General features: G+C 37.8%; 1 protein-coding gene across 4 annotated transcripts in view; it reads left to right on the top strand.

Moving 5' to 3' along the window:
* Positions 1-17742, top strand: part of CTNNA2 (catenin alpha 2) — a 1515416-nt gene that overhangs the window by 1167767 nt on the left and 329907 nt on the right. For all 4 annotated transcript variants that reach the window (XM_072637016.1, XM_072637013.1, XM_072637014.1 and 1 more), the window contains one exon: positions 13413-13565. In XM_072637016.1, coding sequence (XP_072493117.1) covers positions 13413-13565 — 153 coding nt within the window. The remainder of the gene's footprint in view (positions 1-13412; positions 13566-17742) is intronic.

Here is a 17742-nt window from a genome sequence, read left to right as displayed (position 1 = left end):
AATTTGAAACTCAAATTAAAAAAGAAAGCAAAGGATAAATAAAAACTTTTGCATGTAAAAATGGAAAAATATTTTAATTAATAAATAAATATATGCTGCTAAAAAAAAGCTCACTATTTTTTCCTAAATAGATGAAAAAATATAGACTTCATTGTAACCTTAAAAATTCAACATATTAACTGTACCATATTCTGATGTCAATATTATTTCCAACCCAAGTCAATTTAGACTCCAGATATTCTATCCAGTTTCCTTCGTGAACTTTCCACTGATGGGAATATATATGTTTTAAGTTTCTGGAAACTCCCACTCTTTCCTCTGCCTGCTCCCTCTTCCCCATACACCCCTGAGTCCAGTATTTCAAAACCAAATATGATAGATTGTAATGGTATGTGACCCTCAGGTCTCACTTTGAAAGCTGCCTTCTATAATATGGTCGTTATGGTAGATGGGCTATAAAAGATAAGCCATGAGTCATAGCCGTTATATTTTCTATGGCACAGATGGCTTTGGGAAATCCTCTTTCATCCTCGATGTCAAGAAGCATGAACACTGCTGCTGGGCACAGTGGGCTAGGGTACCTTGCCCTCTTTTCCCTAAGGCATTCAACTGTTCTCAACCAAAGTAGGTGGTTTAGACATTTCAATACTGGGTTGAAAGAATCTGACCCCTAAAGACAGGAGCTTCACTTTTCTTTATAACATGGCTTATAGCCTCTTCGCAGTGTCCTAAGGGAATATTGCTTAAATCTAAGACTCCTGTCTAAAGATTCTTCCCAAAATGGGAAGTGGAAAAGTACTAATCAGGTATGGGACAGGTATTTCCTATGAATAAAAGAAATACTGAAAACAAAAATCCTCTGTCACAAACATTAACGGTAAATCTTAAAACAGAATTCAGTGAGTTAACTTATGTTTATTGTTATACTCTTCCAGAAGGTTGAGTTAAGTCTCAACAGAACATATAGCACTTTAGGCTATATAGGCTATATGTAGGCTAACTAGGGTTGACGACATTTCACCTTGGCTCTGTACTGTCCCCTCAAAGTCCTTGCCACCTGGCTAGGTAGACAAGGCTCTTCCTCTTTCTGGTGATCATCATCTCTGATGCAATGTTTTTCCCTATTACTCAGCATCTGTTGTTCATTCATATCTGACTCTGTGTGACCCTGGAGGTGGAATTGTTATTATTAATTTTCACAATTTTGTTATTTATTTTATTATTATATCATAATTTTCATTTTCATCTTAGTTCAATGGAATTTGGACATTAAGAGTCCTCAAACCAATTACTTTACATCACATATTATCTTTTCTCAGTATACAGTCATTTCTCAACATTCATGGTGGTAACATTCCTTTAAAAAGGTGCAAAAGTCAAAAACAGGAATATTGATGTATTGAACTATGGGAAATAAGGGATTAGGTTCTTGTGACCACCCAGAATTATAGCCTTTAGTTATATATTGAAAATACATTTTTCTCCATACAATTCTTTAGAGTAATATTCATTCTGTAATGTATTTTTCCTAGCACAATAACCATAAAATAACCCATAAAAAGCAGTACACAAAATAAAATTGGTAACATGCAAAACATTTTTTCTTGCTAATAATTCTCTAGAATTCTGTGATCTTTTGTACTAACATTTCAATAAAACAACACCTTCCTTTCAGATAATACTGTACTGTTGTGAACCTCTCTACCTTAACCACTCTGAAAACCAAGGGAGGGGTTATTGAGATTTTAATTGTTTCTAGTGAAGTTTGGGTTCAGTCAGAGGGCCACACTTGAGGACTTAGTCGAGGCTGCAGGTTCTCCACCCTTGCCATAGATAATGCAAACAATACATTCAGATACTTGTCATCTCAATTAATCTTGGGTATGAAGATTATTTTCATCAGGGCTAGCTCCTCCTAAAACATGAATGTCTGTACAGTAGGGATCCTTTCTTTTCAATTTGCCATCCTCATATTTGGCATAGTTCTTAGCAGATGGTAGGCGTTTAATAAATGCTTCTGATTGCATGAATGTAATCAGTTCAGTTCACTATACATTCATTAAAAACCTGCTTTGTTCCAGGGATTGGAGACATAGAAAAAAATGGAAACATGTCCTGGCCTAAGGGGTCTTGTTCTTTGCAAAACCACTGATTTGGATTATCTCTGAGTTGGGAGCTAAACTACTTTAGTTTGCCACTAGAACAAGGAAGGAAGAGGCTTGGAGTTTAGTCCTAGTCATTTTTTCTCTTTGGGCCTCAGCTCATCCATCTAAAAAAAAAAGGCAATATTCTAATATTTCTTCTATAAGATATCCTATCTTCTTTTATTCTAAGAAAAACTCTTGTATAACCATATCTCTCTCTTCTTATAACTGTGAAGTTTAGTTTTTCATCTGAGTCTAAGATTTTTCATTTATCTTTACTCAATTTCATTTCATTCAATTCAGCCTAATGTTTTCATCTTGAGGTTTTGTCCTGTGTCAAAGATCCCTTTGGCAATTTGGTGAAACTTAGGGATCCTTTCTCAGAATTATGCTTTTGAAGTAACACATTTAAATACAATGGTATTATAAAGGAAAGTAATTATTGGAACTCAGTTTTTTTAAAAAAAGTTCACAAGCCTCTGAAATATTTCAGCAGAAGCTTGGCAAAGTCCTTTTTGCGTTGGAGAAGTATGTACACAGGAATGTGACCAGCCTGAACTGCTTAGTGAGAGATAGTTACATTTTCATTTCATTTACACCCCAGAAACTGGCAAATGCTGCAAACTAGAGCTTGAGTTATTGTATTTTTGATTGTCTACATTAAAAAAAAAGGGTGGAGAAAATGTTAACAGTGCAAATTCAGTTGTGCATTGTAAATACTTTTTTTTTTTCCTGGAGAGCTGATTGTTAAACATTTACCAGTAAATCATTGCATTAATCAGAAACCTGAGCAAATTCTGACTTGAATAACTTGAATAATTCTGATTTGAGTAATATCATTTGAATAGCAAATTTCTTCTTCTTCTTCTTCTTCTTCTTCTTCTTCTTCTTCTTCTTCTTTTCTTCCTCCTCCTCCTCTTCCTTCTTTTCTTTCTCCTCCTCCTTCTTCTTCTCCTCCTTCTTGTTCTCCTTCCCCTCCTTCATCTCCTTCTCTTTCTTTCTCTTCTTCTCCTTCTTCTTCTTTTCCTTCTTTTCTTCTCTCACTGTCATTCTCAATCTCCCTCTCTGCAATGGAGAAGAGAGTACCCAGTCAGAGGTGATTTTGGTTTCATGATTCGTCATGATATCATGTTCCTACTTTTTCGTTTTAACTAGACAAGGGTGATGAGTACATATGATTGTGAATGACTGATCTATAACAAGGCTATAAATACGAATTCACTTTATCAAGGGAGTAGAAGGGAGAGAAAAGAGTGAATTAATCCCTGAATTCCTGAAGGAACAGGGAGTCTCAAATGGGTAGCAATATGGGAATCTTAATACCATCAAATATCATGATCAGGCTATATGTAGGCTAACTAGGGATGACAACATTTCACCTTGCCTCTGTACTGTCCCCTCAAAGTCCTTGCCACCTGGCTAGATAGACAAGACTCTTCCTCTTTCTGGTGATCATCATCTCTGATGCAATTTTTTTCCCTATTACTCATTAACATCTGTTGTTCCTTCATGTCTGACTCTGTGTGACCCTGAAGGTATAATAATTATAATTATTAATTTTCACAATTTTGTTATTTATTTTATTATTATATCATAATTTTCATTTTCATCTTAGTTCAATGGAATTTGGACAAAAACATTCAAATCAATTCAGCCTTGGATCAGAGATCCCTGTGCCTTACAAGGACTCTTCTAGTTTCTGGTTCAAGACCTCTTGTGAGGAGGATCACACCACCTCCAAATGTAGCTTTTTCTACTTTGCGACTGCTCTAATTATGAGGAAGATTTGTTTGCATTTTTCCTTTAAGTCAAGCCTAAAACTGTCCTATAGCCTAAAACAGCTACTCATTCCCACTGCTCTTGTTTCTGTCTTCTATGGTCATAAATAAATAAACAAATGAATGAATGAATGAATGAATGAATGAATGAATGAACTCATTTCCTAGTACCTATGACAGCCCTTCACATCCATGCAGACAGTCATCATATGCTTCACAATCTTTTTATCCTAAGATCACAGAAGAGTGGGTGGTACAGTGTAGTGGGTTGTAAGGTGCTGGACTTAAGATTTAGGAAGACCTGAGTTCAAATCCTTCCTCAGATACTATGTGATCTTCAATGAATCATTTAACCTCTCTGAACATCAGTGTCCTCACCTGTAAAGTGTGGGAATTAGAGTCCATGGCCTCTATGGTGCATTCCAGCTCCAAATCTACAATCTCATGTTCTCCTTCTGGGTCCCATTTTGCTGATTTGTAAGATGACAGAGTTATACTCAATGACCTCTACAGCTGCTTAGAACTCTAGATCTATGCTTCCATATGGTATGACTGAGCTGGGAATGTGTTTTTCCCTCTAAGGGGGGAAAAATGTATATATTTTTAAAATTTAGATTCTGAGGGATGTCTGTCAGCGTGAGGAGAGCAGAGAACTCTTGTGTGCACTGAGGCCTTTGGACACACCTTTGGTTGCTATGTTCATTTTAGTGTCTTAAAAATTCCTGAATCTGGTCAGTGAGGAACTAACAAGAACTGGTGGAAGGAATGATTATTCTCCTCTCTTTATAAATTCAGTGCTTGTATTGGCTCTCCTACTTGAATCACCTCATTCATGGGGAGCTCTCTTAGATTCTAAACCTTCAGAAGGCAGGGCAGTATCTTTCCCTTTCTGACTCTGTATGCACCAGTGCTCTTTACTGTACCAAACCCATGCTCACAAAATCCTGCCATTGAAGATTCTGTTCTAAATTAACCATAAATGAGATGAAGGGAAGGGGGTTTGGGCTTAGTGCAATTTGTCTTTTGAAGAGGTAATTGGTTTAACTGAGGAAGGATGCTAGGCTTCTAATTAAAATGATTTTCTGTTTCACAGAAAATGGCTAGTGCTGTCAGGATAATGGAATGAGCAGAGAATTTTTTTTTCTTTTGGATACACTACCCATTGGTCATTCTCTAATGCTGTCATGGAGTGTTCAAAATTTTGTTCCCAGATCCTCTGAGTCTAAAACAATATGGTCATTATTATTCCAGTTGTGTGCTGATACCTGAGTTTGTTGAAGCTTTCTTTGGTGGATTACTGCATTGTATGATATCTGTAATTGACTTACTGTCTACCTCAAAAGGGGCTGACTTTATGAGGCTTGATTCAGTGAGGGTCCCCTTGGCTAGATGTCTTCCAGCTTGGTGGCTTTTCCATTGTGATCTTTGTTTGTTTTTTTTCTTTTCTTTTCATATTTAATAACAGTTATATCCAAAGCTTAAGGCAATAGGCTGAGAAATGTTGGCAGCCCTGTTGTGCAGAGAATAACTCTGTATCAGAGTCAGGGGTTAATGCCAGCTTCAATGTTTCTTTTTTTTAGCTGCTCTTGCCAATTCCCCCTTAGGGTTTAATCTTGATTGGGTCTCCATACTCCATGTTGGTGAAGTTTGGTCTATCCTGGTTTGTGTTACTGTTACCCAATCATCTGCTTATATAACAGAGAAGCTGATTAAACTTTAGGCATCTGGAGGATGTTATGGAGACCCATCTTGGACATGGATGTGGATGTCTGTCTTGGGGAGTTATTACATTGTTTGAGGCTATGTGAAGACACACATTCAGGGGTGTGGTGAGAAGAACCTGAGGTTTAGGATTAAAGGACCTGGGTGCTACTCACTGTATTACCTTGGTCAATGACCTCTGTGGGGTTTACCTTTCTCCTTGTTGTAATGAGAAGGTAATTTCTAAGTTGTCTCCCATCTCTAAAAGCTATGGGACTCTGAATTCAGTAAAGAGTAGCTAACTCACTACTCAATTACTTAACTTAACTAGTTTTATTTTAGCCTACTTATTTAAGTGACAAATATGTTTAAGTCACAGATATTAAGTGATCTATCCAAGATTACCCAGATAGTTGGTGGTAGAAGCTGCACCAGAGCACCCCACATGTTCTCCTACCTCCTTGTCTTTGTTCATGTCATTCCCCATGCCTATAATGCCTCTACTCCCAATCTTAATGATCACGAGAACTCATATTTACACTGTGCTTCCAAGTATGACATAATGTTTTTTGACTATCTCATTTGAGATTCACAACAATCCTTTGAGAACAATTCTAGAGATGTAAGTATTATCAAAGAAACAACATGGTGTAGTAGATCTAATACTGGTCTTAGAGTCAGGAAAAAGTGGGCTTGAGTCCTCACTGACACTTGTTATCTGTGAGACTGCATCCTCATCTCTCAAAAGAGGGTCATTAATTATATCCCCTATTTCACTGGGTTATTGTATCAAAATTGTAAAAAACATTGTGTATCTACATATGTGTGTATGAATATATAAGTATATGTATATCTATTTATATATGCAGGTGTGTGGGTATCTTGGCAAATCTCGAAGTTCCATATAATGCAGATATTATTATTTTATTGGTAGCTAGGTGGTGCAGGAGATAGAATCAGAAAGGCCTGGAGTCAGAAAACTCATCTTCCTGAATTCAAATCTGGCCTCAGACACTTACTAACTGTGTGATCCTGGGCAAGTCACTTAACACGATTTGCTTTAGTTTCCTCATCTGTAAAATGGGCTAGAGAAGCAAATGGAAACCACTCCAATATTATCAAGGAAATTCCAAATGGGATCATGAAGAGTTAGACATGACTGAAACAACTCAACAACAACAAAATTATTATTTCCATCACCATAATAATGAGGAAATAATAACTGTCATATTACAGGGCTCTAAAGTTTTCAGAATGCTTTTCCTAGATTGTATCATTTGAGTCTCACTCACAAGAGCCCTCTGTGACAGGTACCATGAGATTGATTATTCCCATTTCATCGATGAGGAAGGTGAGGTTCAGAGAATTTTAATGACTTCCCCAAAGTCTCATAGTTAACAAGCATCAGAGGAGAGACTTGGACTCAGATTTTCCTGACTCTAAGACAAGTATTCTTTCTACTGTGCTATACATCACCATTAGTAGCACCCTAATTCTCTAGGGATCCTACTTCTTCATTAAGAATACTCATAAAGCTTTTCTGGATCCACATTTTACTCCCTAAACAGTCCTCCTTGATCACAACTGCTCCCATTTTTTAAAGAATAACAGTATACAAAGAATTTTCTTTATAATGGTTCCACAAGAAAGGTAATAGAATTCTCAGTCATTTTTTTCAGTCTTATCTGACTCTTCATGACCCCATTTGGAGATATTTTGACAAAAATACTGAAGTGATTTGCCATTTCCTTCTCTAGCTCATTTTACTGATAAGAAACTAAGGCAATCAGGGTTAAGTGACTTGCCCAGGGTCACACAAATAGTAAGCATTGGAGACCAGCTTGGAAATAAGATCTTCCTGATTCCAGGCCTGTCTCTATCCGCTGAACCACCTAGCTGTCCCCAAATAAATATCAAGGGAGGGCAAATGCCTTGTCACAGTCTTATGACTACTATTCAATAAACTTAATATTTGAAATCGAGTTTGTTAGATGCCACATCCAAAGAGTTAACTGCTGTCCTCTGTCCTTCATATGGATTCTTAGCTTCATCTTATGCTTATGAACTTATATCAATACTTATATTTCATGAGAAAGATTATGACATAATGGATAGAAAGCTGACTCTAAAGCCTGGAAATTCTGAGTTCGGGTCTTGTTGCTACCTAATACTGAATGTGTGGCCTTGGGCAGTGATTCCAGCTTTTGATATTCTAGGTAAATATCAAAGATTGTAAGTTTAAGTAATGGTTTGCTATATGAACTTTTCTTATATGGGAGTACCCTATACTAATGGAATCAAAGATTCAGTCCTTCTTCCTTTTAGTGGGTTACAGTATCTGTGAATGTCTTAGTCTTCTCCCAGATTGGGAGTCCCTTGAGGCCAGGGTCTAGGTTTCTTCCAGCATGTATTAGGCACCTAATGCATATTTGTTGAGATGGTAAATGAATGAGTGTAACTTTTTTACCTTCTGGCTAGAGATATAACTAGCAATTTTTTAATTTGGTCAGTGAGCATCAAATTTGCTTCAGGCAACAATAAGAAATGCAGATCCAAGCAAAGAGAGGACAGGGAGGTCAGACAGGCCCAGGAGAAGTTCATGATGAGATGTCAAACTTCTAGCTTCAGATTTTAACCAGTTTTTCTTGCTCACTAGTCAGTTACACATCAGGTATTTATTAAGTACCTACTGTTTGCCAGGCATAGTTAAGATCTAGTCTTAAAGTCATATACAAGCATGCAAATTAATTCTATCTTTTAAAAAATTTCTATTTTATTGGGGGGAGCAATAGATAACTGAAAACTTGAAAGGGAAATGGTGACATGGAGGTCACATGGTCTAGAGCAAGCTGTGATGTGCCATGAAATTCTGGGCTTCATCAAGGAAAGGCAAACATCACTTATCAGAGATAAGAAATCCAGAGGCAGAATCCAGGTCACAGGTGGGAGAGAGGTGGAGGTCAGTTGGTCAGTCAACAAGTATATATTGAGCACTTACTATGGGTCAGAGAATGGTCTGGGTGGAGAAGGAATATTGTGGAGTGGTGCAGGGGCCTGGAGACCAGAAGATAGGGCACTGGCTCGCTTCTTAGAGCCCAGGTGCCCAAGGGTAAGGTCCAGATGCCACTTTACACCTGGCATGAACAAAGACAGGGAGGTAGTAAAATGTGTGGGGTGTTCTAGTGCAGATTCTGCACCAATTAGATAGGTAACCTCGGATAGGTCACTTAATATTAATTAATTAGTGAGGTAGTTAATGTTTGCTGAACTCATAGGAGCATAGACTTTAGAGTCAGAAGGGGATTTAAATCACAAGGACCTTGAGAAAACAATTAGTCAATAGTTATTATTTTACAGATGATAAAGCTGACTTTGAGCAGAGAGGGCTTACAACTTGCCTTGAGTCACATAGCTAAAAATTAGACAAGCCGAGATTCAAACCCACATCCCTTGATTCCAAATCCAGTCCCCTACGGAAACCCTTTTCCAATGACATATTGTAGAAAAGTCTTTGCTGTGCTGTGCTACAGTGTGTATGAAATGGATTCTGGAGGACTCTATGGGGAGGGGAGCAGACTATGTCCAACTCCATCAGACTGAAGTTGTGCTAAATGATGTGCATCGGCCTGGCTGTAATTAGCAGGAGAGGGGAAAATGCAATTTGTTTCTATTTCCCCTTGTCCTGATGGATTCAGAAACATAAGCAGATAGATCACACTAACAAAGCTGTCACCATGAAATGCGCACTGGGATTTACTGGGGAAATATGGAAATGGACACCAAGCTTTTCTTCCTCTTTCCTCCTTTGGTGTACACTTTCTTAGATCAGGTTGTCCCCATTGTGAACTCCCATTTCACACTGAAGGAAGTTGGGCTGAAGATCCTTTCAGGAATGTGTTTAATTTTCCCTTGAGGATGGGTGCCTTCTTTCCCACTATAATAATACAGAAATTGTGGGCAGTAGTGGGTGGCATGCTGGGCAGTTGGGCACACTTGATCTTTTTGACCTTTAAGGAACTTTTTGCAGAGTCCTGACTACAGAAGAAAGTCAGACTTAGGTATGGTCTAACTACCTTGTAGAGAAAGCCTCATCTCTGTCTCAAAGTTGGTGTTACAAGTAGGAGGCACAGGCAACTACTTCAGAACTAGCTAACTCTCTGGCTAGAGCCTTAATATTTTTAAGATACAATATTTAATGTATTATTTTTAATTTTTGAATATAGTCCCCCAACCAACTCTTTTTATCAAAGAAAGTTTATTAAATGAAATTAATGTAGTGACCATATATATTACTACTTTGTGGTGACCATATCACCATCAATCATCTGAGAGTGTATGCGATATTATGTACCCAGAGGCTTCCATTATTCCAAAGAAAGGAACTTTGTTTCCTTTCCAAAATGGCTATTGGTAATTGCAAATAGTTAGCATTCAGAGGGGCTAAAATCTTTCTGTTATAGATCCTCCCTCCTCTTTTGTTAAGTCTTGAATCTGTATATCAATGCATATTGTCTTGGGAGGACTCTCACCTTAAATTATTATTAGTCACTCCACAACTTGGATAAAGGATATAAGAGCAGATTTTTGTAGGAGGAAAGAGAAGACATTGTGAGCATGCTGGACATAAAAGTGCTTAGAATACAGAGGTCATGAAAACTGAAAACAAAAAAGACATCACCGACTCCATGCTTTTGCCTAGGACTGACCCTGTCTTTGTGGTCATCTCATATTTATATGATCTTGGAAAGAACCCAAGAGATACTCTAAGCCAGCCTACTTCTTGTCTAGAAGGGGAAACTGAGGTCCTGAGAAGATAAATGATGTTCCCAATGACAAATAGGTGGCAAACAGCAGATCCCAGATTGGAAGTCCAGTGTTAGACTTCAAATCTGATCTTCTTCATACTATTCCACTCTCCATCCTATCTGGAGAAAAGGGGAAGGAGTGACAATATCATACCTTCTACTTCCCTTCTATTCTATGATCCTTTGATCTTTTAGAAAAAATCCTGAGTTGGGATTTCGTTGGCCTAGGGAGTCCCTGGTGAAAATCCATCTCTACTTATGCATTTCAGCACTTGTTAAGAACCTTCTGAGATTAGAGAACTGCTTACACTGAGAGGGAAAACCACACAGTCAATGTGTGGCACTGGCAGTATTCTCATTCCATGTATATATAGCTTTTCAGAATCTTTCAAAGTCCTTTACCACCTATGAATCTTAAAAACATCCTACTGAGGCACAATCCTTATTTTCATATTAGGAAATTGAAGCTAAGAGTGTTCTAAAGTTATCCATCTATTTAGCATTCAAGACAGTGCTAGGATCCTAGGTCACATGACTTTTATTTCAGTTTAATTTTTAGAACATATGATAAGCACCTACTAAGTGCTATGCTGGGTTAGGCACTTGGCATTGCAATGATTAAAAAAGGTTTGAGAGACATAGTTTCTGGCTAATTTAATCATTTAATTAATAAGACCAGCAGGTTATTAATAAAAGGATGGTCATTTGGCCCTCTGTCTTAGACCAAACACTCATGGCATCAGGGCTCACAATTTATATATCCTTAGGTGTTCAATGAGGGACTGAAACTGACCCTTGGACAGAGAAAATTGTCTCTATACTCAACATGCCATCTTAGGCTATGTAGACAAAAGGATCTGTCTCCACCGAAGCTTGACCAGAACACAGTGGGTTTAATCACCTTAAATTCTTTGTAAATTGTAAAATCTTTGGGTGAGGTCTGGCCAAGATTGAGGAGAGTTAATGGGATCTCATTATTAGTAATGTCCTTCTGCATTCTGAACTTTTAAAGAACTTTAGAAGCAGGAAATCTCCTCCATATTGTTGGTTATTAATAATTATTTCCTACAGCATACAAAGACAGAAAACAAAGCATTCCTTGACCCAAGGATGTGATATGTTACAGAGGGTAAACGATATTTTAAAAACAAAGTCTGAGTATCAGGGGTGGAAAACTTACTGCTTCAAAGCCACCTACAGTCTCTAGGTCCTCAAGTGCAGTCCTTTGACTGAATCCAAACTTCACAGAAAAAAGCCCCTTAATAAAAGACTTTGTTCTATAAAACCTAGACTTGGTCCAAAGGTCATACCCGAGGACCTAGAAGGTCGCATATATCCTTGAGGATACACACACACATGTGTGTATGTGTGCATATATACATACACACATGTATATGTATGTGTGCATGTATATATGTGTGTATGTATACATGCATATGCATGTGTATATATACATACACAGACATGCAGATATGTGTATATATGTGTGTGTGTGTATGAGAGAGAGAGAGAGAGAGAGAGAGAGAGAGAGAGAGAGAGAGAGAGAGAGAGAGAGAGAGAGAGAGTGTCAAGGCATTGGTAGGCAGTGCTGGATGGAACAGGTACCAGCCTTCTAATTTCTTACATAAATTTTAATTGGTGCTGTAATTCTTTTTTATATCACTGTCATTTTCCAAAACATTTTACACATATTGGCATCCTTTCAAGTAAGGAAGTGTGCTTAAGCAAAACAAATAGACCCACTGGCAGTGACTGACAATGTATGCCTCAATCTATACCTTTAGTTTTTTTACTCTACCCAAAGGACATAAGTTTTGCCATCTGTCCTCTGGTAACCAGATTTGTTGTTGCATTGATTTGAATTCCCATATTGTTTAACACTATTTTTCCTTATACTCCTGTGGCCATTGTGTACACTGCTCATTTGTTTCTTCTTACTTCCTTCTGAATCAGTTCCTTCAACTCTTCCCATGTTTCTCAGAATTCTTTATATTTGTTATTCTCTATGCACAATAATTGTTGATTTGGATTCATGTACAATCAATATAATCCTCCATCAATCAATGAGTATCCAATTTGTTTCCTAGGTTTTCTTTTTATTCTGTTCTATCTTCTTTCTCCATCTTCCATCTTTCTCCAGCTGACTTCCTTCCTCTCCCCCCTCCCTGTTATCACTTCTGAGTACAAAGATCCATGAATGAGGACTTTCTTTGATACCTCAGTTCAGTAGAACTTCCTAAAATGTTTGGCTCTACCAACACAGTGCACCAAAAATTGATCGAAGTGTCCTGTGTGCTATGTTTTGCAGAGTGGTTGCAGGGTTTATGTGTGAGATGGCATTAGTTACTTGGGGAGTCAGAAAAAAATAGCTACACCCAGATTTGAAGGAATTTAAATGCAGAGAAGAGTTTCCTAAAGGAAATATGGAGGTGTTATCAGTTGTAATCTATGATCATATATTGAGCTGGAAAGGACTGTAGAGACCGTATAGTACAGCCTTTTCATTTTGTAAATAAGGAAGTTGAGGCTCAGAGGATTTAAGTGACTTGCCAAAGAACTTAAAGGTGGGATTTGAACCCACAACCTCTGATTCTAGCACTAATATGGTTATTGTATGATGCTGCCTTCTTTAAATTACTACCAAAAGTACCATGGATAAGGCCCATAATGCTGTAGATATAGAGGTACCACAATATTGGGTGCCATCCAATGGTCATTGAAGACAAATTTCAATGATTTATATATACAAGTGAGGCTTTAGCTGCTGTAAGAACCTTTTAATTGTCAGGTTCATTGCTGTACATTCCCTTTCACTGCCTTGAGCAAATACTTCTTGAAGAAATGGGGGGTGAGGTGGCATGTTAATTAAAAGGTTATCCCCAAGTGTAACCACAATTAGCAAATATGTCAGAAAAAACAAATCAGAAAAAAAAATCAATTGACAAGTGTTCAATTGCTTATTACTCTGTTTTCTTTTCCTGTAGCTTCGAAAGGCAGTGATGGATCATATATCAGACTCATTCCTGGAAACCAATGTTCCCTTGCTGGTACTGATTGAAGCTGCCAAGAGTGGGAATGAGAAAGAAGTCAAGGAGTATGCTCAAGTTTTCCGTGAACACGCCAATAAGCTGGTGGAGGTAAGTCACTGTGAGTGCAATTCTGGCATTCTGTGTAAGTATCAAGGATAGCCATGGGTCTGATTTCTTTACCTGGCCTGTAGGGACCTCTATTTTATATAACTGACTCTGAAAGTAACATGGGGGAACACATCTTGCTCTTGATGGGTCATTCAAAATCTGAGGTTGGGAGTGGAAGGAATGAGATGGCAATGCCAAAGTTATGACTTCCACTCTATTTTGTTTGTCTACTGATTAAATGAGAAAAGAAGGGAAGTTTAAATAATGTTAGGAAAAAGAGAGATTGAAAATAAAGAAAAAAAGACCAGGAGCGGAGAAGCAGAATCAGAATGGGACAACCCAATGTTGTCCCATGTGTCCCTCCACATTGTAATCAACAACTTTGATGATGGCATGCTTATTAAATTTGTAGTTGAAGATTGGAGGTAATGTGGGATGGAAAGAAATGGGACTATTTAACTTCTATACTGCTTTATCCTTCTTTAAAAAAATAAATGCAATTCTCTTACGTATCATATCCAACGATAAGTACAGATATATTTGAAAGTGCAAATTTATTGTAAATGAAGTGGCATTGATGCCATCATATTTAGAATTGTGCCAGCTGCTACTTATGGTTTCGTCTTTAAAATACTATAGTTATTTTGAATGGAATTTCTGTCTCTTCCTGTTGGATTTTATTGGTAATACGAAAGTCTTGACTGACTACGTGAATTTATTTTATATCCTATAACTCTGAAGTTGTTGTTTTAATTATATTTAGTTGTCTTTCTAGCATCCTTTGAATAAATTGTCCTATCTGCAAAACAAACAAAAACCAAAAAAAACCTTCAAAATAAAAGGGATGGGGGCCCCTGAGCTCTTGTCTTAAGACTCCAGCTGCCCTCAGTGGAGCTTTGAGTCGACTTGAGACTGTTGAAGGAAAGTCTAGGACTTCACTGATCTTTGTTGGCTTTTTCTCCTTTCCCTCCCTTTCCCTAATACCCTCCTAACCATTGACTTAAACTATTTTTGGACAGCCACTGAGGGAAATTGTATGAGCATGTGCCAATCTCCCAAAACATGATTTGGAGTATGTGAAAGACCCTGCAGACAAAGGACTTGAGTTCTGTTTTCTCATTTACAAATATAAGGTCTTACATTTACTAATGGTATAGATGAAGCATTGGAAATGGTTTTAGGAATACACAAGTGAATTATGTAGCCTCCATGAGAGAGATTTTGTATAGAGATATATAATATCCAGCCTGCCTAAAGAGGAATGTTTTAAAATGACTACTAAGGTAGAATAGGATAAGTTATATCCAGGGAGAAAAGATGGTGAAGAACACCAGGTGATTATGAGTTAGTAGGAGACACTTAGCCAGGGGCTAGAATTTTTTGGACTCATCTTTGAATATGAAGTCATATATATGGTAAAATATAGAGCAAAGATCTTAGAGAGTCACCTCAAGAATGCAAAAGTGAATTACACAGCTATGAAAGAAATGTCGTTAAAACAAGTATGGTATCCAGGATGATTAGAAGGAGAAAGTAGAAACTAACAACAGGAAGGAAACAGATTGTCAATACTTAAGGCAGGATGAGATGGTGGAGTGTTCTTGAGAGTTAAAGAACTGAAGCTACGAAGGTGAAAGGATGCTGAGTAAAAGGATGGGGAAACACATGGGAAAGAGGAGAGAAGTGTGGCATTGAGTGATGGTAATTTGATTAATTGTACAGAGGTGAAAACTAGCCTACGCGCAGGACCTCTGACAGAGATGGACATACACAAACACAGACATAGTATAGACTCTTGGAACAGACAGAGATGAATGAGGAACAACAGGTGGTACCTGGAAAGGGCTGTTTGCTAATATGAACCTGGACTTTCCTGGCATCTATAGTTCAATTTCTTGTTATTAAAAAAAAAAAAGCAAAACAAAACAAAAAAGCCTGATACTTTTTTTCCTGCCACAGTCAGTTGGAGTCCTTTTAAATGTGGAGTAAACTGTGGAATAACTCAAAATAGCAGTGAAGGCATATTTTACCTATGCATGTATATTTTACACTGTGGAATTTATCTTCCTCAAAGTAAAGGCTGTTATGAGGAAAAATAACAGAGATATTTGGATAGATAAGATATTTGAGAACTTAAATCCCATTAGTTTATGACCTCTTTGGGGGAAGAGAATATTTTTTGTTTGCTTTTTTTTGTATCCTCAATGTTTAGTACAGAGTCTGGAATACGTATATATTTGTTGTTCAGTCTTTTCAGTCATATCCCATACTCTGTGAGTTCATTTGAGGTTTTCTTGATAGAGATGCTGGAGTAGTTTGCAGTTTCCTTCGCTAGATCATTTTACAGATGAGGAAACTGGGGCTAACAGGGTTAAGTGACGTGCCCAGTGTTACACAGTTAGTATGTGTCTGGGGACAGATTTTAACTCAGATCTTCCTGACTCCAGGCTCAGTGCTCTATCCATTGTTTTGCACAGCTGCCAAGTACACACTTAATAAGTATTTAGTCAGAGGTGAGAAACTTGGAAGAAAGAGATGTTTTTGGTTTAGAGTGGGAAAAACGAAAAGAGAGTGCACATATATCCAGACCTGTACCTGAAATGATAGAAAGAATAAAGAGATGGGTTCTTATGGTCTAAAAATCTAGAATGGAAGCTAAATTGAGAGGGATGAGAAGCTCTCCATAAAAGGGTAAGTATCTACACAGGGAGTTCTTGGTTAAGATTTCAAAAGGTAATATATCAAGACAGATGGAAGCAGGGAAAAGAATGTTAATGGTGAAAACCAAAAAGTAGGACAGTTCTTTTGGAAGAGTGTAAGAGATGCCAAAAACCTAAGTAAGGTTAGACTTTCAAAAATAATTGAGGCCATTAAGACAGGCCTTCTAAATTTTCTTTGGAATAAGGACAGTGAAGAGATAGGTCAGATTCTTAGACAAGATAAAATGATGCTAATGGATGATGCAGAAAAACTCACACTGTGGAACTCTAGCTTTCCTTTTTTTCTACTTTAAAAATAATGTTCTTCATGATAGAAACATTGAAAGATAAATGGTTGCCAGGGAGTTGAAACTAAGGAGAGAGAAGATGTGGGGCACAAACTTATAAATTTTCTTAAATGAAACTAGGTCTCCTGTTTGGATTAATTAGCATCCAGGTTTTGAGAAAGAGTTGGAGAGGTGGCAGCTGATCTACTTATTATACTTTTTGAGGAATCATGGAATGATGATGGTTGGGTGTTTGGCCTTCATTCTTGAAAAGGACCACGATATCAGGGAAATGATGAAATGACTTGCAATTGACTTTGATTTGAGTGAGGGAGGGCTGTGCAAAGTCACCAACCTCACTTTCTCCTCCAGACCCATCTGGGTCTGGTGTCTAGCTATCCATCAGTATGACTGAAGATGGCCCAAGATGCAATGGGAGACCTTGGTCTTTTTACACTAAGGTCTTTTCAGCTTCTCACTTTGAGTGAGCAATGCCCATTTGGTAAATAGGCTTCTTTAAGAAGTGAGTCAAGAGAAGGCTCCTTCAATAACTTAAATGAATGAATGAATGCAAATGGGAGGGAAAGACCCTCAGGTTTTCTGACCCAAAGAGAAACAGTTACTTTTACATTCACTCTCAGCCAGGAGGGCCCCCCAAATAGCCACTGAGTGCTGCTTGATCACAATCATTGATTGCTATTCAGTCTGTGAGATCCAGAGTAAATTGGGTTAAAGGCTTGGTCTTTGAGAAAGAAATCTAGCCAATAAAACCCAAGTTAACTAGGCAGTTTTTGGCCATCATAATTTACCTTCCTTTGACAGAACACCTTCAGCGAAGGGGTTAGGCTTGTGGAGGACTGGAACAAAGTCAGTAAGAATTTGTTGAATGCCAATTATGTACCAGACACTGTGGTAAGTGTGGGGGATATGAAGAAAGGAAAAGGCAATAAATACCATCAAGGAACTTACAGTCTAAAGAGGCAGATGATATTAAAATAATTTTATGTAAACAAGCTCTGTACAGGATAAATTGAAGATAATCAAGAGAAGGAAGATATCAACATTAAGGGAATCAGAAAGGGCTTTCTGTGGAAGGTGGAGTTATAGCTGAGACATAAAGGAAGTCAGGAGGAGCTAGAATTGGAGAAGAGAAGTGAAAGAATTCTACCCAGGGGTGGGAGGGGGAACAGT

Source organism: Notamacropus eugenii, chromosome 1 (genome assembly GCF_028372415.1).
Source record: "Notamacropus eugenii isolate mMacEug1 chromosome 1, mMacEug1.pri_v2, whole genome shotgun sequence".
Taxonomy (NCBI): domain Eukaryota; kingdom Metazoa; phylum Chordata; class Mammalia; order Diprotodontia; family Macropodidae; genus Notamacropus; species Notamacropus eugenii.
Note: the sequence above shows the minus strand (reverse complement) of the source record. Positions and strands in the feature narration are given on the sequence as shown.